The following is a 22,412-nucleotide window of genomic DNA, read 5'->3' on the forward strand; positions in this document are numbered from 1 at the left end:
TGTCAATAAAAGTAAAAAATAAACCCCAGTTAGTTTTTATCTAACCAATACTTCATGGCTCAATTTAATAACTTGCTGACCTTCCCGGCCAATAATAGTCCATTGGGGAAGCTCAGCTGAGAGTACCTTCGTATTTTAAGTCAGGCTAATTCATTCTGAATAACATTCACACAATACCACACAGAGCAATAACTCCATACTCCGGTGCTCTAGTTCATAAAGGCTGGTGTAATATCATTAATCATCTTTCTAGGCTCCCAATTCCTTCCTGTTCGTACTTTGTTCCACCCCTCAAAAACCAATCATATTGGTCAAACCACCCAGAAAGCAAACAATAGAAAACTAGTTTTGCATTCTTCCCACATCGAGAGAAACTAAGAATTCTAGGACAACACATCTACTTGAAGATACTTGTCAAAAACCGGTTTACCCCTGGCCCCCCCAAAAAATATGCAACTGAATAATATTAACTGGTAAGAAGAGGATAGGAAAGACAGAGAGAGTGCCTCTGTATGCTAGGTACTTAATAGAAACCTGAAGATGAGAGTCAAACAGCTCATGTAAGGCCACAACACAAGTTCAGTGGCTAGACTGGGATTTGAACCCAAACATAATATTTTTTCAAGGCTAAAACCTTTAAAACTAGTTTTCATTAGGCCACCCTCTAGCAGGAGAGGAGGCAATAGGCATTTGTTTCAATGTTAATCTCAAGAACCTGATCTCAAGCTAAGTAAATAAAAACTGGAGTGCATGGGAGGGTGGTGTTGGTAAATCGTGTTACCACCACATTCGAGTCCATTTCATGTATAAGGAACTCTTATAAACATAGCTTAGAGACTGCCATCTTGCTTTTTTCCTTGAAGAAGGTACAGGGTATGACGTGAGAATCTTTGCCTAATTTAGAACAATAGAGAATGATCACCCCTCTATTAGCTAAAGTTGATGAATGGTAAAAGAGATTACTGAGTAGTTAGATCCCCCCCAAAACAGTTTTAACAAAGAACCTGTTTTTCACAATAGTTAGAAGAGCTGCCAATGCTGCTCTGTGGCTTAAGGGCCTTCAAAAATATTTGATTACATCTGCCATCATCAATAAAAAGGAACATCCACTGGTGTCAAAATACTGACATTCCAAAACTTTAAAAAGTAAAAACAAATACCTGAAGGAGTAAAACATGCTAATTAAGCCACTGTATAGACCTGACAAATCAAATGACACTCACAAGTAAAATGCCAGAAAATATCTGTTAAAGCTGACCTTTTTAGTTGAAAAGTCATGCTCTGAGGGTTTCTACAGCTCTCAAAATTCCGTAGCAGCAGTGTACTCAGCTGAAAGTCAATTAACGCAGAACAAGCTCAAAAGAAGTTGGCAGGCCGGGCGCTGTGGCTCACGCCTGTAATCCTAGCTCTTGGGAGGCCGAGGCGGGCGGATTGCTCAAGGTCAGGAGTTCAAAACCAGCCTGAGCAAGAGCGAGACCCCGTCTCTACTATAAATAGAAAGAAATTAATTGGCCAACTGATATATATATGTAAAAAATTAGCCGGGCATGGTGGCGCATGCCTGTAGTCCCAGCTACTCGGGAGGCTGAGGCAGAAGGATCACTCAAGCCCAGGAGTTTGAGGTTGCTGTGAGCTAGGCTGACGCCACGGCACTCACTCTAGCCTGGGCAACAAAGTGAGACTCTGTCTCAAAAAAAAAAAAAAAAAAAAAAAAAAAAAGAAGTTGGCAAATTCTGAAGCACAGCTTCAGCTTCAACAATCAACTATTCTGTTCAGGAATATTTAAAAGGAAATGTTCCAATAGGTACAAAATAAAAATACTTTGCTCTGTTCAGAATTTAGACAGTTAAAAAAAAACAGGCTGGTGCTAAAGTAATATAACACCATAGATAAGGTAATGAAATACAGAGTATCCCAAAAGTCCCCGTACATAGGGAAAATGGGAAATTGTAGTGAAATGTACCTTTATTTACAAAATATTCATTACAAAATTTTCCTTTGTATGGAGACTTTTGCAACACCCTGTAGAATAAAAACTATCAAAAGTATGTTGATTTTGTATTATATCATGAAAATGGGGGTAGGGAGAGAGAAGTCATTTTCATACCTGAGAAGAAATAGGATTTTAACATTCTATAGATTATAAAAGGAAGAACACCAAGAGGTCCTGTGCTAGAATTTAATTGTTCTTTATCTTCTCTCATTATAGTTTACCATCTTCTTTCTCCATCTACATTTTCCATCATTACTATGTCAGCCACTTAATATACATTGAGAATGGTTTCTACCTACCCTATACCAATCTCCTGGTGCAAAAGTAAACAGGGACTACCAAAAAAAAAGAAGAAGAAGAAAAGAAAGAAAAGGTCTGGGTAGCAAATAGCACACCTGCACACTTGTACCTTGCTAAACTATAAGGAAGCAAATCTTTTCAACTGTATTTTTATTTTCAATGAATGTGAATACATTAACAAAGCTTGTGTTTCCTATCAAATTCACAAAAGAATAAAGGGAACGGTACTAAAGACTATGTTCCTCATCTACTGGTAAGACAAATATGGTTATTCTAGAAGTTCCAGTGACAAGGGCCATGAAAGCACAAAAGCAAAACCCCTGAACTTCATTTACTCCATAGGTTCAACCTCATTTTCCCAGTATTCTAAAAAAGCTGCTGGAAAACTGCTCATGAAGCTCCTGAAAGTTGCGCATCTTCTAAAGGAATAAAATACAGAGTAACAAATATCAACATCAAGAAATCAGGGAAACAAATCCAGGTGATTTACAAATTAATCAGAAATGGTTCTGTTTCAAACTTTTCTATATCCTCACAATAGATGTTTTCTCTTCCCCCAAAACTAGCCTTTAATGAAAGGTTTCATTACCACAGGATATCCAAAGAAGCAGCTTTTCTGTTTAAGTTTGTTAATTGGAAGTTAACATATTTCATGGTGAAGAAGTCCAGAATATGCTACCCCAAAATATTCCACTTCGGCTCAGGTATTATTTTAAGCTGAAGGCAAACGAGAAACAACAGATGTAAGAGCTCCCTGGCCTCCCCTTTTCTGCTTGAAAACAGAGAACAAATTCCCCATATAAAGGTGTCTGCTGTCCTGTATCAGTAAGAGGAGAATGACTATTATCACCATAGACACTGAGATGAGCCTAAATAAACCTTGCTAAAATAACCCTTATCTGTCATTTGTTTCCTACATATATTTCCTAGCCATTTCCCCACAATTTATCATCCCTCAAAATGCAAATCTTTCCGTTGTTAAAAGGGTATATAAGCCCCAAAGTCTAACCACTTCTTTGAGTTTCACTTTTCCGTCAACTCCCAAGCATGTAAAATATTAATAAAAATTATGTATTTTCTCCAATTAACTTGGAGGTCCTCAGGCACTAGGCATAAAAGGGTAGAGGAAGTTTTTCCTCTCTGACAATGGTAAAGAACTATACTGTATTTGATTTCTTAAATTCTATAAATGTATAGTTTCATTATTCTGAATCTTTCATCTAATCAAGACTGACACTGAAAATTGTTCTATATAAATACCCAGGTTCAAGTGAAAAATGAACCTTGAAGAATAAATTTTAAAGTCTTTCTCAAAAATAGAGTAAGATGCTATAGTAAAATGACTATAGTCATTAGTCATTAGTCATTAGTCATTTTAGTCATAAAAAGTCTATAGTAAAATGACTTATTAGCCATGACCTCTGGCAAAGAAAAAGATATAATGAAAAAATAATTAGGTTTAAAGATATATTAATAAAGATGCTAATAAAGTTTCTCCATTACCTCTTATCTATTACAGAAGTTTCAAAAATGCATCAGGAGTTCCACAAACTTGATACAAATTTCATTTTATACAAATTTCCTCCCTAAAACCTAAAAATAGATTCAAATATATTGTATTCCAGTTAACACGCTAGAGACCAGCAAAGCATTTACCCCTCTGCAGTCAAGTTATCTTGTTTCCTACAGACCTGGGAATACAGCCTTTCTGCCATCTTTCTAATTAAAAAGACTCTGCAAAGTGAGGTGTTTATTAAGTTACCACCCACCCACCCAACCACCTTGCAGTCTTCAACTCCTTGTCTGCAAGAATCAGAATTATCGATCTCTTGACACTATGGACATCTAACAGGCTGACATAAGGCTGTAACTGACATTTTCAAATTAATGATCATCAAAACAGCCTTGTGTTCACTATGATTGACTGATTTCACCATAGGAAATAAATGCTATTACATTTTAAGGTATGCATTAGACTAATAAAATACCACTTATCCGTTTCAATCCTGAGGGGCTAGATTTGTTTTATGAGGAGGGAATCCTACACCATTAAAACAAAGTTTGAAAATTACATCATTCTGATAGAATAAACAAGGATTGAAACTAGCTTTAAATTCTCAGGAAGCAAGAGAGACATAAAGTAAATCCATCTAAGAACTCCCATATAAAAAAGATTTAACTATACTAGCCCTATGTGGGTGGGGGGAGAGAGTCTCGCTTACCACACAAGGTAATATCTGTTCAGAGGTAATCAGCATCTCTCCTTGGGCCCCCTGGAGATTTTGTTTGTCTGTTTTGGGTTTTGTTTTTCCTTTTTGTCTGAAAGCTTCTAGTTGGCAGCTGATAGGGTCAGCACAGGACTACTCAAACAATTCATGGAGTAAGAGTAAAAAAGCATCCCACCAATATAAAACAAGAAACACTCATTACCTGAGGTCTTCAGCTAACTATACCTTCTCTAGCTCTTCTTTTAGAAGAAAGGAAAAATCACAGTAACAAACGATCTACCCTGGAGTTCTGAAAAAAATTACACACACTCTCAGATACAGATTGGGAGTTCAGTAAAGACATGGTCTAGTGACTTTTAAACTTAACATCTCCAGTCCTGAACCCCAGGAATTAATTTATCAGAGACCAATGCTGAGGAGGGGACAGCATTTGAAACTTAAGCTTGCCAAAGAACTAGGTACTGCAATTGTTAACACCTCTCCCATCCACCCCTATGCCAGAATTCAAGTAAACATGGAAGTCCATCTCCCTGCAAAATGTTCATGAAAAGACCTGGATAACTCCCAGGTAACTAGAACATTCCAGGCTCCACCTACAGAGATTCTGATTAGGCAGGCCTGGACAGGGCCCAGGAACCTGCATTTCTGGCAATCAGCCCAAGTGCATCCTAGTGACCAGACTTTAAGAAATGCTATGTGACTCCCACAACTTCTAGGGCTTCAAAACCACCTGGGGAGCTCTCTGACAATACATTCTGAAGACATTGGGAATCTGTAGTTTTTAAAACTTCCTTAGGTGAGGATGTGCAGCCAGATTTGGGAACCACTAGAATATTCAAGTTCACAACCATATTTCCAGAGATGCACGGATGTTCTTAATCATTTTGTGTATCCTTCAGTCCTTGACTTTCAAAAATCTTCCACTCCTCTTCCAGAGAAGACACACTCAGCAGAAAATGTCTCTTGGGCAACTCTGTAAGTTATATGTTTCACTATAAATTCATCAGTTGGTCTCATGCTTAAAGAAATCAGAAAACCAGGATTCTGCTCCCTGCTCTGTATCACTTCATAGCTGTGTGGCCTTGGACTAGTCATTTCACAAATCTGGGCCTCATCACCCATGATATTTAGTAGAAAGAAGAATAAGGGTTGGCTAAGGTCACCTTCTAGGGCTTTTCTGGCTCTAACGCTCTATTATTCATTCCTTGAATCATCAAATCCATTTCACTCCTTTAGAATGCAACATCGGCAGGTGTCAAGGACTCTGAAGTACATTTACGAACTCAAAGGGATAGACCAACCTCAGCCAAGCTGTACAAGCAGCTTCTCATGATGAATGCCTATAGATAGGAAACAGGCTGAAGCATAAAGCTGGGCAGGAGCCCAAAGAGAGGGCCTGACAAACAACATAACAAATAGAATTTAGACTAGGGAGAAGATTACTGTATTTGCTACTAAAGACATTTCTTAATGTACTTTCCTAATCCTCACTTTATCAAAACAATGACATTAATTTGCTAACACTGACATAGTCTAAAAATTACATACTCCTTTCAAAGACTAGGGAAAGAGACACACTTTCCTAACTAGACATTTTTGTACCTGAGATATAGTTTCCTAATTGAGCATTAAGTATGATTTAAGAAAAGTAAAAAGGAGGGATTCCAAATCTTCTTCCTGAAGAGTGACTCTATAGTTTTCTTCTAACCCAATTAATGCTCATGCTCCTACAAAATCTGAATACAAAAATCTCACCCAATTGCTCCACAGGGGGTGGAATAAGCTGGGTAACTGGAGAGGAACCAAAGAACTGTGGCCTGACCCTAAGGTTTATACTAAGAAACTGCACAAGATGGCTAATGCTAAACATCACAGGGCAGAATCCAAATTTCCTCAAGTTCTCTCAAAACCTTGCTAGAGATACATCAGTAGTACTTCTTAGGAAGTGTGCCTACTTTGCAAAGTGTAACCATTCAAGTCCAGTTTTAGATACCTACCATTTACTAGACTATTTTGCTCAATACAAATATTTACTAGTAAACTCAGAATGAAAAAAAAGTCCTAAGGCAGTTTATGCTTAAAGCTAAATGAATCGGACCCTTCTGAAAGCTATTTTAACCCACATTGTAAATAAGATGTCAGTGGGCCAAATCAAAACTGGATTACTAGAAGTAGGGGTGCCTCCTTTTCAGATATGCCTACTCAATTTTTAAATTTATACTTATCATGTACATTCCTTTATGAAACATGCTCATTTTACTGATGTGATCACATTAGGGAAGAATTCATATTAAATTGTCTAATAATCAGTTACCAAATGATTTCAAAAGCTTTTACAGCAACACATTCAGTACAAAGCTTGAGAAAGACATCCCCCTCAAATAAGTTCCACGATCGATTCAGGATAGGGAACTATAAATCAAACAGCTTTGTGTACTGTTGGAATTTTCATTGTTTTTAATATGCCGATGATCTACAGTGTGGCTTATATAGTGAACTATGGAGTGCAGCATTACTCAAACTTGTGTGTCAATGTAACACTGATTTTGAAGAATAATTATGACTATCTCATAAGAAGTTAAAAAGCATCTTTCAATCTTATACACTGTTGGTGGGAATGCAAATTAATACAGCCACTATTGAAAACAGTATGGAGGTTCCTCAAAAAATTAAAAATATAACTACCATATAATCCAGCAATCCCACTACTGAGCATATACTCAAAAGAAATGAAATCAGTTTGTTAAGATTACTGCACTCCCATGTTTATTGTAGCACTGTTCACAACAGCCAAGATATGAAATCAACCTAAGTATCCAACAGATGAATGGATAAAGAAAATGTGGTATATATACACAATGAAATATTTTTTAGACATAAAAAAGAATGAAATCCTGTCATTTGCAGCAACATGGATGAACTTGGAAGATATTATGTTAAGTAAAGTGAGCCAGGCACAGAGAGACAAATACCACAACATCAATCACATGCAACTATTTCATATAAAAAAAGTTGATCTCATAGAAGGAGAGAGTAAAATAGTGGGCTGAGTAAAATCAGGGGCTGAGTAAGGGAGGGGAGACAGGGGGCAGGGGGGATGAGATTGGTTCATGGTCACAGAGTCACAGATAATAGGAATGAGTTCTGGAGTGCTATTCACAGAAGGGTGCCCGTAGTTAACAACATTGTATGGTATATTTTAAAATAGCTAGATGAAAGGACTTTGAATGTTCTCGCCACAAAGAAATGATGAATGTTTGAGATGACAGAAATGCTAACTACGCTGCTTGATCATCACACAACGTACACATGTACTGAAACAGCTCATTGTACTCCATAAATATGTATATTTATTATGTGCCAATTAAAAATATGTAATCAAAAAAAAAAAAAGAAAACATCTTTTGACACTTATGCCTTACTCATGGAATTTTGGGGCACTCCACTTGCTTACCAAATATTTTTAATAGAAATTTTACCATAGTGGAAATCTCTATTACCCTCGTTGGCCCAAACAAAAGACAATGGGCAAGGGTTGGAGGTTGAAGGAAACTGACAACAAATACTAACACAGTTTTTCAGTACTTAACCATGTACTTCAAATTACCCATGTGCTGCTGTTCTACCACCATGGTCCACCACACTAAAGTCAGAGAGGCAAAAAATGTGAAGATGTAGAACTCAAATTTATTCCATTTTTCACATAATAACTCTAGAAAAAGGTTTACAGAACATAATCCAAGACTGACCAGAGAAAACAGCTGAAAATCTGTGAAATGTTTCCTGTGGCAACTGCCTAAAATAAATGATGTATGATTTGTTTAAAATTTTCATCTACTACTCCTGGTATAACAAAACATGTGACTTTTATGCTCTGTTGAAACATTTTTCTTTTTTAAATGGTAGGGTAGCTACTAAACAATCAAATCAGATACCATATCATTTATGTCATAGCTTCCATGCCATTTATCACATTTTATCCTTTATGTCAAAGAAGTTGCAAAATCCACATGTAAAGGATATTGTTTTGCTTAATATATATCTTTAAAAACTCAATATCAGGACAGAGACATAAGAAGAGCCATTTGTTCTCTCCCTTTTCCAACTTATTAAAACCTGTTTCTTTATAAATTTCACATATGCTGATCACACTGCTTTTGGAAAAGAAATTAAAAAATCTCATCCATTTAATTATCAGCATTCAAGAACATAAGAACCTTCCTGATAGCATAGTGAACATCTCTGCAACATAATTAGTTAAAATATAATTATTTAGTATAGATTGATGAAATCAGTTTTTAACTTGATTTCAATGAGTAAGTTCCCTCTGTGAGCTTCAATCTGTAGCTTGAATACGATTGTGGGGCCAAGCTTCAGTAGGTGCTGGCTCTGAGAACTCACTTGGAGAGCTTAGAGAGGGTAATTCTTGCTGTCTTGATTAACAGAATAGCTAAAAAGCACCATCTCTCAGAAAAAGTCAAAACTGACCTTAAATAACCTAGTGACCCCTTTTTCTCTGCCTTTTACCTCATTTTACCAATGAAAACCTGAAGTCAAGATCTGACTTGTCCAAGGTCTCATGACTGTTAAAGAGTTCAAACTCCAGGTCTCATTCTCCACAAGCCTTTATAAGTATTCTTTACTCATTTCAAACATTCATTTTTATATTTTGGGGTTATAAACCATATAAGGCAATTCTGATACACTACCAAATTTAACAATATAAAAAAACCATGGGGTCTGTCTATAGGTAACTTCGTACACGTTTAGTGTGTCTGAAAACAATTCCTACAGGAAGTGTTAACCTTTCTATATCAAGAACATGCCCCATAATAATTAGGTTTTGGTTTTCTCTAAAAAAATTTAGTCAAATCTTTTGAAATATTAAGATTTTCAACTACCTATTGTTCAAAATATACTGCCATTAAGGCCAAGCTATGAAACCTTTTATTCTTATATTTATGATAAAAGAGAGAATTCATACACTACATTTTTATTTTCCTTGTTAAGAAACATTACATAAGATCTCATTACATTCAAATTATATCAGTGCAAATTATATATTACCCACTGACAATGCAAATGGTATCAATTACTTTATCATGTATATTAGAAGCAGGAGGACTGCTTTGTTGCCCCTCTCCCAAATACAATATTCTTACTTCTTGTTATTGAATTGCTAAATCGTGTATGCTCAGGAAACTAAAAAATAAAGGTTAACATGACACTTGCTACTCCACACGTACACACTTTTGAAACATTCTCCATTGGAGTCCAGTTAAAATATATACTGCCCCAAAAATATTTTATGCTTTAAAAGGAAAACTTAAAACTAAGTTTCAAATTGCTGACATCGTCAGTAATAGAAAATCTAGGTGTGTAAAACTGTGGCAATGAACAATTTATAAGTAGTAAACTTATTATTTTCTCATATCTTGAAACACAATCCTTTAAAAATGTGAGTCATTTATATTAAACTGCATACCTGTTATTTTGTCTCTTACAAGCTTACAGGACTCTATCTCACCAATGCTCCCAAAAAGACTCTTTAGTTCCTCCTGTGTCATGTTCTGAGGAAGGTAGTTGACTATTAAGTTGGTCTTGCTGTCCTCTGTGTTCCCAGAGTCAACTGGTGATGAGCAGTTGTTGTTTATGGTGGTTGGACCATTGGCTGTGTTATTGCAAGTTGGCCCATTAGACAGTTGTGTTTCCATGGCAGCAATTACCTGCTAAAAACAGAGAAAATAAGAAATGTCAGAATTCATATTTCACAACCTATTAGAGATTCCATCCAAGAATTTAAACACTTGTCACTAAACACAAGTCGTTCTGCTAAAATTACAATAAAGCTTCAACAAAATGTGTAACACCTACACTAATTTTTACTTCATATTAAAGCTATTCAACTTAAGATTATAATTATACTTTCATATACATATTCCATACATGCACATAAGCACAATTTAAATCTTAAACATTTTCTACAATCACATTCTGGGTTTATTCACATACCCTTACTCACCTGAAGTGTCCACAGACGAGAAAACTTAGTACACCAAAGGGCACAGAACTGTACCCTGCCTGAAAATCGTACTAGAAATAAAAGCGCTTAACATGCTACCAACGAAAAACAAAAAAAACAAAAAATGACCTAATTTTGAAGAGATTTTCAGTTAGCCTAAGAGGTTCAAATATTCTAAAACTGACAGACATCCATTAACTTAAAAATCAAGGAGCAAGAGCACTTTAAAAAATATATAAAATTGTCAACATGTACTGTTTTGGTTACATATTGAAAATGTTTTTGATTGACAGTATCTTGTATCTCTACCATTGGTAAGAAAAAAATAGATGTATTATGTTAGGAAGTGAAAAGGATTTGTAGGATAACTTGGGAATGAAGCTATGAATACAAATTTGTCTACATTGTAGAAACTAAAAGGCCCCTTCTTGTTAACCTTGGAAGCTAAAGATCACCAACAAGGCAACTGATCTACAGCATCAAAATAAAATTCCCAAACAATTAATTCAATATGGTATTTTGTCCTGACTCTGATTATAAGGAGGAAAAAAAATCCTATCCAGTCCACCAAAACAATAATGAAAATATATCAACTTTTGCAAACAGACCAGCCCAAGGAAATTTCATTTGAGCACAAAAGCCTGTTGAAAATTCAAGTAATAAAGTATCTATCTATAAACCCCAAATACCAGATAAATAACAGACCTGGGGGAAATGGCCTCAAACTATTCAGGCTACTCTAAAAAAACACTTACTAAGCAATTTTGGATCTAGTTTCCTAAAAACCAATCCTATGTTCTTTGAGCAAAACAGTCACAAACCACAGGCCCAAATTTTCCAAAGTATTTTCCAATAACTAACTCACTCTGGACAGTCAAGACTGGGGGGAATCCAAAAATCAAAGTATCACTGAAAGGATTATCCTTCTTATTTCATACAATACATCTCTTAGCTCCACAAAGAACTACTCAAAACTGACAATTCTGAATTGACAGGATGCTAGTTTTAGGGAAGTTTTAACATAGAAAAGGCAAAGAATTTGAGGCAAAGAAAAAAAAAAAGGCAAAGTAAAGGGAAAGAAGGTTACACAGAAAGAGAAAAATCTGTCTTTTAAAAAGCATACTGCCTGAGAAAAATAAAAGGGCACACGAGCAGATAAACATACAGGAAGAAATCTCCACTGCCAAGAGGTGTGTATAAAAGAAGGCAGCAGAGGACAGATTGAGACTGGTCAACTGACCAGACTGAGACTGGTCAGGCTGGACAAGAATTAGTGCTGTCAGGATTTAAAAAAAAAAAAAATTTTAAAAACCCACAGGAGGCAAAATTCAGAATAGCTTTGAAAATATCCAACCACCTATAACCCCTCTGTGACTTAATTTCCTTTACAAAGAAATGGGTATTTATTCTCCAAGCTGCAAGCACTTTCCTTGGGTAAGTATTCTTAGGGAATACTTATGGGGGCAAAGGAAAATAAGCCTTTGGAAATCTGTTATTAAAAAAATCTGAAATATTTGAAAACATGGGCTTTATTATAATTAACAAATCTATTAAGAAGGGAAGTTTCAGATTTCCTAATAAAGCATAACTGCTCCAGTTTGTAGAATATTAGCTGTAGATTGCTCTTCCCATTGCAAAATTCTTCTGGGGTTAAAACTTTTGCCCAGCAGTTATGAAAACAATAAGCTATAAGAAGAAAGTGGCCAAAGCAAATTAAAACAAATCACTATTCAAAAGTTAGGGTATACGAGTAGAAACTATGAGAGCCCCAAATGGGAGATTTGGACTAAAGCTCATTGGGATGGCATTTGAAATATAAAGTGTTCATTGACTGAAATTAGCAAGATTTAGAAAGGACAACAAACACTCCTCACTTAATTGCACATTTATTTCCATGTTCAGGTGGCAAGAATGAGCTCCTAAGCCAACATTCAAGTGAACAGCTGCAGTAGGCTGTGTGAGCTGAAAATTACAGCATCTCTCAGCTATAGGACCATCTGCTCAGAATAAAATGATACTAATGTGCTATATTTTACAAATAATGCATATTCCATTGATAGGCTCAACACAACTGTTCACAGAATGCAAACTCTTTCAACAGTTACTGGGCAAATAATTTTCAGCCAGATTTACAATTTTAACTTTTTTTTTTGAGCATCAGGAATTATGAATAACTTCAAAATTTAGTAACCAAAAAAATACATAGTAAACAGAATGTAAAGAATTACGGTAACTTAGTATTCAGACCATACCAAAACTTTTTTTGTTTTTAAAAATAGCTTGTCACTCTTTTGAGTCTGCACTAAATCCTAATTTAGATCATAAAAAGTTACATACCAGAGCATGGTTCTGATGCTACATATACCACTATAGTTAAAATTCCAATGTGCTTTAAGTCCTAATGATGGCCATACCACAATAGGTTAAATGTAAGAATAATTAGTATGCCAAATGAAAGGTTCAAGTGTTTGGTATGGCCTCAGCACTCCTGCAACATGCTAAAAAAAGTAGCCTACAGAATTTAAGAAAAATCCCACAGACCCCGGTCCAAGGCTCTGCTGCCCACGAACCACTTCTAAGCAGAGAAGCCACATCACACAGTCTGACTGCCATGTTAGTTTGGAGTTGCCGTCTGCAATATGGACACAAAAAGTACCGTATGTTAGATGAGCAAGATAATGCAACAAATCAGTTTGTACAAAATTTACAGTGATTGTATTGATATTCCCAGCACGTCCATGCAGTGTGGCTTAATTGAATTTGAGGCAATTCCAATCTAATCTTTCCAAATTCATGTTAACAAGTAGTTTTCTTGCACAAATGTAAGCATTTTTAATTAAGAGCCTGATTGTAAAACAATATTAACTAGTTAACTTGGCATCTATCCTAAAGAACTACCTTAAACCACATCTCAAAAATTAAAAAAAAAAAAAAAAAATGAAATGAAATCAAACAAAATACTGCAGGTTGTCCTGCCTGCCTCTTAAGGATGTGGGAGAAGGGAGGAAATGTGAATGAAATTTTATAGTGAGAAAAATCGTTCATGCAATTCATAAGTGATTGCTTTGCATAAAAGCACCCTTTTCCCCAAAATATCAAAAGGCCATTAAGAGAAGCTATATTTGCCCACACTGTTACATTATACTACAAATGACCCTTAATCCTGGGACTTAAAATTAAAAGTGAATCGAAACCCTGTGAGGTTATTTTGCTTCTATAGTCAAACTGGTCTCTAACAGTTTCACTGAGAATTGTTAACATATACTAAGAGGCAGTAAACCAGCATCTTTCAATTGAAATAATTGGACCAATAAATAGGATTGTTTGGAGTAATGCTTGTATAGGATGTCAGCTTTGTCCCTGAACGAAATCAAGTGAACATTTTTTAATATGTAAATTGTAAACCCAGCACGATTTGAAATTAGTGCTGCTATGAGGCCTCCAATATAGTTAATGGGCCATTTACCACTTATTACAACTTGCCCAAATACTAAACAGAGACACGATATTGGCACAAAAGCCAAAGTTTACTTTTTAGCCACATACGCAGATGCTTTAAATGGTCAGCGTAATAACCAGAAAACTAAGTCCCTGAATGTCGAGAAATAACAAATAACAAACAAGGGGCTGAAAATGCCTTTTACTTACGTACTTATATTACTGATATCTAAAAAAATTTTATCCTTACAGTTAAACCTGGCTGCAAGTGGCTTACTCTTGATGCTAGTGATGACACTAACAATGGATCCCATTTTCTGGCATCTACCAAAAGGGTTTAACATAGTCTTTACAGGATGCCATGGAAATCTTTTACTCTTCTTCCCTTCTCCCACTATAACTAGAGAATGCAGTCTGACCCTCTATTTTTGATTTTTTTTTTAAAAAAAAAAAAGCAAAAAAAACAAAACAAAAAAAACCCTACTTAACATTGAACTGAACCTGTGAAAAAGTAAAGTGCTTTATACCCATGAAAGATTTTGACAAGAACCCAACTGTGGTTAGACTACATGAGTAAGACACCAGAACCACACCCAACAGGTTAAACCAAGCCTAAATTTATGTCCTGAATACCCTCAGGAGTTAGTATCTAAACATTTCCCACTACATAAAACCATAGATTCTAATTTAATGGCCTCAGTCCCTTCTGTTCCATAGGAGGCGGACACTAATGAGCTAATCTATTGACACCCCTCTTTCTGAAAGCCCCAGGGATGTGAACACTTTATTGCACCAACTAGCTAGGAAGGCTGTGGATGGAAAATGATTCTTCTGCACTTTTACATTTCAAGCACCCCAGACAGTCTCTCCGCTTGAGGCAGACACATACCTTTATGGGAAGTTATAAATAAGTTGCTCACATGGCCCTTACCTTTATGCTGGCCAACAATTCAGTTACTAAAAATGTAAAGCTACTTCCCCTTCACTTAAGGACAGGCGATTCTGCTATACTCAATCTACCACAGACAACCGGGCTGTGCACTATTTATAGATTCCACTGGCTCTGAAATTCTTTGGAAGGGAAAAAAGGGCCATATTCCAGCAAAATAGAGCCATTAATTTTAAGGCTTAAAAAAATAATGTTCCAATATATATGCTCATCTCTTAATTTAGACATCAATTGTGCCAATTTGGATGGCTTTTCCTCCTGTTATTCTCCATGTAATAATTTATGAAAAGGCACTTTAGCATAGATCAATCTAGAATATTCTAAACTTTCCCTGGTCTCCAAGAGATAATGGTGAGGTATTAGTTTAGGGAGAGCATGGATTTTATTGGGGATAAGGGGTATGGTCTCTAAGTTTTCACGTTTATACAGTCTACTTCCCAAAAGCCATGAAGACTTTTCAGGCTGAATTTTATTTTTATTAAAACAGCCCTCTACATACTTTAACATCTATAGTTTCTTACAAGACTGGAATTTAGGAAGTCAATGTTTTATACATATATATATATATATATATGAACAGTAAAAATGAAAAGTGAAATTGGTCCAACAGTTTCCTGGTCACAAAAAAGGAAAAGTTTCTATTTTCCAATCTTCCTAGTAAAAAAATTCTGAAAAACTAAACAGCTTCTTCACTAGTATCAAACCTCCAGACAGCCACCAAACAAGACAATTAACCAAAAACATCTTAAATATACAATGAGAATTCTCATTGAGTTCACTAAGTATAATGTCATAAGGGAAAAATGGGTTTCCATGACCCAGAAACCACCTGATTTGGGGACTAGACCTCTGTGGGTTAAAGTCCTAGCAGGACTGCTGAGAGGGCCATTGCACAGCCCCAGTGAGGCTAACTAGTCCTGTCTGCACAAGCCACTCCACTGCCAAGGTTACTGTCTTGATCTGGGCCCTTACCCTCCTGTGGACCATCAAATTATAGCCTCCAAAAGATCCCTCCCTCCTCATCCTAATCTACTGTAACACCGTTCTCAAACAGACTTTCCTAAACCCTCACCAGCTCCCTACTGCCTATCAAATTAAGTGCAAACTACTCAGCATAAACACTATACACATTTGAGATCCTCTACAACTAGTTTTACCAGCCTACTTATTATTCGAGCACCTAAAAATCTGAACCACTTTGCTTGTCTTTCAAACGAATCCATATCCTCACTCTTCTGGCTTTGCTCGTGCAGTTCTATCAGCCTGCAAGGCTTCCCTCCAAACCCACCCCACTTCCACTTCAGGGGTTTGTACAGACTAAGTATTCAAAAATGTATGTGAGGACAAGAACAGTTTCTTTAAAAATTGGAGAATAAAAAGGCAAATCACCTCCCTAAATGCATGCAAACTTGGTAGCTTGTTTTTCTATCCCATCACAAGTATTTTAAACCAGAAATAATTATGAAACCAAATTTTTCATTTTGACACTCCATCAGCCACCCTCACCCACTGACATCCAAATTCTTCTTACACGGTACAACAAAGGAAATCATTTATCTTTTGGGTGATAAGTTACTTGTGTGCTTTTACTTCAAAAACCTATCATACCAACTTGCCAACTACAAAAACCTGGAAGACAAGACAAATCCAAGCCTCTCGCCGACAGGGTTATCGAGATGTGGCATATGGAATTTGGGTCTGAGTTCAGGAAAATGGCAAAAGCAAAGGTGAATGCAAAAAACAGACATGACCAAGACACTTAGAAATGCATCATGATTAAAGTCGTGAATCGCAAATGGTTTTGATACTAAGAAGGTTCAGGCAAACATAAATGGTACCGTCTCTGAAAAGAATCATGGCTAGAGGCGAGGACAAGTATCTTGGGCTGGAAGTTCTGGCTTGGATAAAGTGCCCATTATCTAGCTTATTTGCAGCTAGAAAGTTTCTTAGTATCTCGGGTGGCACAGCACCAGGGCGGAATCAATCCAGCGCAAAGTCTTCCCTTCCACATCAAACCTCTCCCTAAAGGCTACATTACAGGTGAACAAAAGACATTTGTCTCAAGTTTTAGAGCCAAACCTACCTAAAACACAAAAAAACACAACCTTTGCCAAAAATACACCTTCCTTTGGGGAACTCAAGCCCTTGAAGTATCAGTAAAAAATAAGGAGTATGAGCTTATAGAAGAGAGCTGAGTAAGCAGTGGATGGGGTCACCTGCCTAAGAGACACCATTCCTACAGCAAATGCTTCATCTTTCCCATTCAAATCACTAAAATGGTATTTTCAGGATCCATTTCTGGCTTTACTAAATTAAGCAACAGAATAGTAAACCAAGTGCTAAAATCGGAGGTTAACATGTCAGTTACAGGAATAAGCCATTAGTTTGTTTTCTTTTGCTTTGTGGTTCCTAAAATAATAAAGGTTTATAGCTTTAAGCTTCATAGGATTTCCTCAATCCTAGAATCCCTGTCAACTCTCTAGCCGACCCCCACACCATGTTAGCTGTCTCACTGGCTCTATGGATTCCACTAACTCAGATTTTCTGCCTTGGGTCTAACAAGGGTCCAAGAGCTGCCAGAGACAATGCACCAACAGCTGCAGGGAGTCACAGGGAGAATGTTCTTTGGCAGAAAACATTAACATTTCTCTCTCTTAGCCCTTTATGGCTTCTACAGACAAAGTATGGAGTTTCTCCGATGCCAATCTTTCTTTTGTAGTTCTAGAGCTGGCAGGATTAAAAGCTTTGAGGTTAGAGAGCTGAGATAATGAGTTTAGGGTTCCAAGTCCTTCCCTTCACTCCCAGGTCCATTATAGGCATCCAGGTTGGGCAACAGGAAAGTAAAGACCAGGTTAAAAAAAAAAAAAAAAGATCTACTTAAGCTTCACACTGTGTTCATTCATCCATTCAACAAACATGCATGCAACTCTCCCAAGCTAAGGACAGTCTTAGGTGCTTGAGGTACAGCAGAGTAAAGAAGCACATTGGAGTGTAGATGTGCAAAGGGAGGTATGTGCAGCAGTATGAACCAAGTATGAACACATATAATAGTCTATTAGCAAGAAATAAGTATGCTTTGGAATAAATGAAAATACAGAACAGAGTAAGGGGGGTTGAGAATGTGGAGATATGGGGTGGGTAGTTTCTAGTATTATATGATAGGCCTCACTGAGAAGGTGAGCTCTGAGCCAAGTTTGAAGCAGATGTGAGCTGTCTGCTGTGTGGAATAATGCTCTCCCAATCCCAATGTCCACATCCTACTCCCTAAAGTCTGAATACGTTACCTTACAGGACAAGAGGGAATTAAGGTTGCAGATAGAATTAAGGTTGTCAATCAGATGACCGTGAAAAGGGGAGATTATCCTGGATGATCAAGGTGGGCCCAACGTCATTACAAAAGTCCAAGGCGGGAGAGTTGGTGTCAGTGACGCAGCATGAGAAGAATTTGACAGGACATTACTGGCTCTGAAAGGGTCCACCAGCCAAGGAGTGTAGGCAGCCTCTAGAAGCTATAAAGGGCGAAGAAACAGATTCTCCCCTAAGGCCTCCAGAAGGAATGCACCCCTGCCAACACCTTCATCTTACCCACGAGACCCACTTTAAACTTCTGACCTTCAGAACTGTAAGATAATAAACTTGTGTTGTTTTAAGCCACTATGTTTAAAGTAATTTGTTTCGGGGATAATAGGAAACAAATACAGCCACCATAAGTAAGCATAGCTAGAAGAGGAGATTCTAAGCAGAAAGACCACCAGCCAGGGCAAAGCTTGTCTGCTGTGTAGAACAGCAAGGAGCTACAGGGAGAGTAGGTGGCGATGAGTCAAAGAGGTAATGAGGCCAGACCACATAGGGCCTTGAAGGCCATCATAACAAGAAAAGAAACCACAGAAAGGTTTTGAGCAAAAGAGTAGCACGTGGCTACTGTGAAAATAAATTGTGTGTGGGCGTGCAGGAGGACTCAGCAAGTTTGGAAGCAGTTAGACCAGTCAAGAAGCAACTGCAATAATCCAGGTGTAGGACGACAGCAACTCCTACCAGAGTAATGTCAGGGGAGAAGTCATCAGGTTCCAGATATACCCAGAAGCAAGCACATTGCTAATGTGCTACCCTTTAATTATATCAGTAAACTGTTTAACTCCATTATCAAGAAACTGGTTTAGATTCTGACTTCCCACATTTAAACAAACCACCAAAACATTCATATGTTCTGGGAATTAAGAATACAAGATGAATAAGCAAAGCAAGGGCTTTTATGGAGAGTTGTGTCTTAGAGGAAAAAATATATACATCTCCTTAAGGAAATCCAATATGAAAAAAATCTGAGTTTATAAATATTATATCAAGAGTTACTTTATGTATGGATTTTTTACAAAAGAATTCAGCAACAGATTTAGTAGCAAACGCAAAATCAAAAATCAGTAAACTTAAAAATGCAACTATTAAAACACAGCATGTCAGAAACTGATTACCTATGAGAGCCCCCTTAATTAAAGCTTTCAGAATTCAAAATAAGAAAATATCTCAAAGTCCCCCCCCAAAAGCTTCAAAACAAAGTAGATAAAGGTAATAAGAAATAAGTCACATTTTGTGAAATGGAGGTAAACTTTAAAATCTGTATTTCAACGGGGTCATTTATACACTTCTACAGTAGTTAAGGTTAAGCCATGGGTTAACTCAATCTTGGTTATAGGCTGGGATATACTAAATGGTTACCTTCCAGAGATGAATCATTTCAACCTCATTCTTTCATTCCAACCTCAGTGGGCCTAATTAATTTGCATGCCATTATTTAGCTATAGAACCTAAAAAGGGATATGAGTACAATAAGAATAAAATCAACTATTCCCACAGTTTTGTAACAGAGTTTTTGTTTGGTATAGGCAGATAAATTTGAATTGCTAAATTAAGACAGTTAACATAGTAATCAACATAGAAATTGGATTAACTTCACATTCTTCTGCAAAAGTCACAGCTATCAGAAACCCCCTCAGGGTAGTACAAATTGTGAAAGGCTGATTGGAAATCTTCAAATTAATCCCAGTAGTTGAGTGTTTTCATTAGGCAGGTTAAAAACACAGCTCCTCTGTTGGATACAGATGCTAAAAATACTGTCATATTAGAACTCCAAAACAGGAAGAATGTCTAATCTTAAAGAGAATATAAAAGACAAGGAAGATTTACGGACACAAATGCCATTTTTAAATTCTGAAATGTTATAAGGGGCTACAATACACCTTCTGGGCACTTAGGTTAACATTTTACTCTTCACTGTCATTTAATAGGACTTAAAGATAGAAAACCAAATACTACGGTTAGTGTTTAACTCCAAGCAGCTTGTACCAAAATAAAGGGATCCAAAAGATGTCAACAAAACAAAGTATATTTCTTAGTAATGTTTAGAGGCTACAAATATTTCTGTAGGACATCAGAGAAACTGAAAGAGATATGCTATCCCCATGGCACATAAAATCTTTTAATTCATTAATGTATTGTGGAGAGTAGAACAATGTAGTCTCTTCGCCTGTCAAGTGTAGGATTGTAGGACTATAAACCTTGATAGGTGCAGACAGGTTCCTTCCCCTCTGAAATGTGGATCATCTCAATTACTGGTATTTGCCCATGAAATGTATTTTTCTTTTCAGTTGATGTGTAAAGTTCTGAGAGTCCCCAGAGATGTATACTTTTGATTTAGAAACATGACTATGATTTATTTAGTATGGAAAGTTAGAACATCTTAAAAAACAGGATTCACACTAAGATAGTTACCTTATTTCCTTTGGTCCACCTTTTCCCCTTCCCCCCAAAATGACAGCTACATCCCAGCTGGGCCAAAAATGCCTAGGTACACCTGTGACTTTTTATAGTAGTTAAGCTACTGGTTATTTGCTATATTTAAAAAGGAGGGTAAGGTTGGGGGAGGGGAGGGCTGGCATTCAATGAAAGTGTTATTTACTCAGTGATTCCAAAAAGGGGAGGGGGTGCTGAAATAGTATCACAAGGAAATTTCTAGTTAATCTGCTATCTAAGAATGTATTTTTATATAAAAGTTAATAATGCTTTTAAAAAAAAAGTTAATGCAATACACTACAGAACAGGTTAAGGCCCTTCTCAGGCTCGGACCCTGTCCATTTATTATATCCACAGCAGGCACACGTAACCCAATCCCAAATCTCTGATACCTGCCTACCAGGTAAACAAGTCAAGATGCCCATGTCCCAGTCAATGACCCCTGACCACGTTCTCCAGCAAAGTGTCTCCACTCCTACTTCTATCACACTTCCCACTTTGTAAGTCATTTCAGCATCACTAAAGCAAAGCACAGCTGAAACAAATGTTAAAGGATCTCTAAAAGTACTTGGGGGCAAGTCCCCTCATGTTAGAGATGAACAATCAAGTATACAAGAATATCTGTGTATATATAACCTGAATATTTATGTACATACCTATTTCCAAGAGTTCACGTGAAGCAATGTCTATCTCCCTTACACTGAAGCGGAGAAGAGGGGGCACATGTGCCATCACAGGCTACATTTTAACATAGCAAAATTTTAAGACTCAAATCACAATGGCAGTCAGCCTCTGGATTATTCCATTCTGGGAAGAAGAAGAGAAGATAACAGGGTCTCTTCTCTTTAAAAGCCTTAATTACATACACATATTTTGTCAAATAATATGTCAAAGCACTTTACAAACTCTAAAGTGCTAAGTGAGTATTAGGGGCTATTATCATTATTGTTCCACAAAGGAAGATAACTCTCTTAAAATGTTACCATAAAAAATTTGCTTATGTGTCTTTTAGGTTAAGGATTAGTCATTTCTCTTCCCCACATCTAAATAAGTAAGAAGACTGCAGAGTTGTGCTAGGATCTTAACAAGAAAAGGGAATACTGTGGACAGCAGCTACAGTATGCAGACTTTTCCTAATCATGACTGTCAACTCCTGTCCTGGGCCTCTGAAGCAGATGCTATGTTAAACTACATTTAGCATAGTCACAAATGGTGACTAAGGAAGTTAAGAATTTTTACTTGCCATGCTGCAATTTTTAACCCCAGATCTCGAAAGACTATATTTAAATATATAGAGTGCCAATAGCCTAAGTGTTTCACATTAGAATTACAGCCTTGCCTATTTCAATTTACCTTACTTTTAGAAGTGCATGCTCCCTCCTCCTTGAAAAAGTGAATATCTTCCATCCTCCCCAATTCAGTCTTCTCATGTTCAGCTGCTCAGCCTCTTGGAATTTTAATTTTTTAAGATTAGAAACTGCTACCTCCCTGCTCCCCCGTGGTAAGAACTTCAAGGACAATCCCAAGAATCTTCTACTTATATCCAGATTTATTATTACAAAACAGGGAGAAAGGCAGTGTGGAAATCTAATTCATGACTCTAGAATCTAGACTGAAGATGTGCACATTATACTATCACATGGTATCACAGTTTCTACAATACACAGATCAGCGAAATGATCCATATAAGGTACA

General features: G+C 36.8%; 1 protein-coding gene across 5 annotated transcripts in view; it reads right to left on the minus strand.

The window, feature by feature from the left end:
* ELAVL2 (ELAV like RNA binding protein 2) overlaps positions 1–22,412 on the minus strand; it is a 133,356-nt gene that overhangs the window by 60,186 nt on the left and 50,758 nt on the right. For 3 of the 5 annotated variants that reach the window (XM_076008778.1, XM_076008777.1, XM_020289331.2), the window contains exons 2-3: positions 13,085–13,175; positions 10,007–10,250 (exon numbers count right to left, since the gene is read on the minus strand). In XM_076008778.1, coding sequence (XP_075864893.1) covers positions 10,007–10,250; positions 13,085–13,156 — 316 coding nt within the window. In that variant the 5' untranslated portion in view covers positions 13,157–13,175. The remainder of the gene's footprint in view (positions 1–10,006; positions 10,251–13,084; positions 13,176–22,412) is intronic. The other 2 variants (XM_012769798.3, XM_020289336.2) reach the window with 1 other exon arrangement.

The sequence above is a fragment of the Microcebus murinus genome, chromosome 12 (assembly GCF_040939455.1).
Source record: "Microcebus murinus isolate Inina chromosome 12, M.murinus_Inina_mat1.0, whole genome shotgun sequence".
NCBI lineage: Eukaryota > Metazoa > Chordata > Mammalia > Primates > Cheirogaleidae > Microcebus > Microcebus murinus.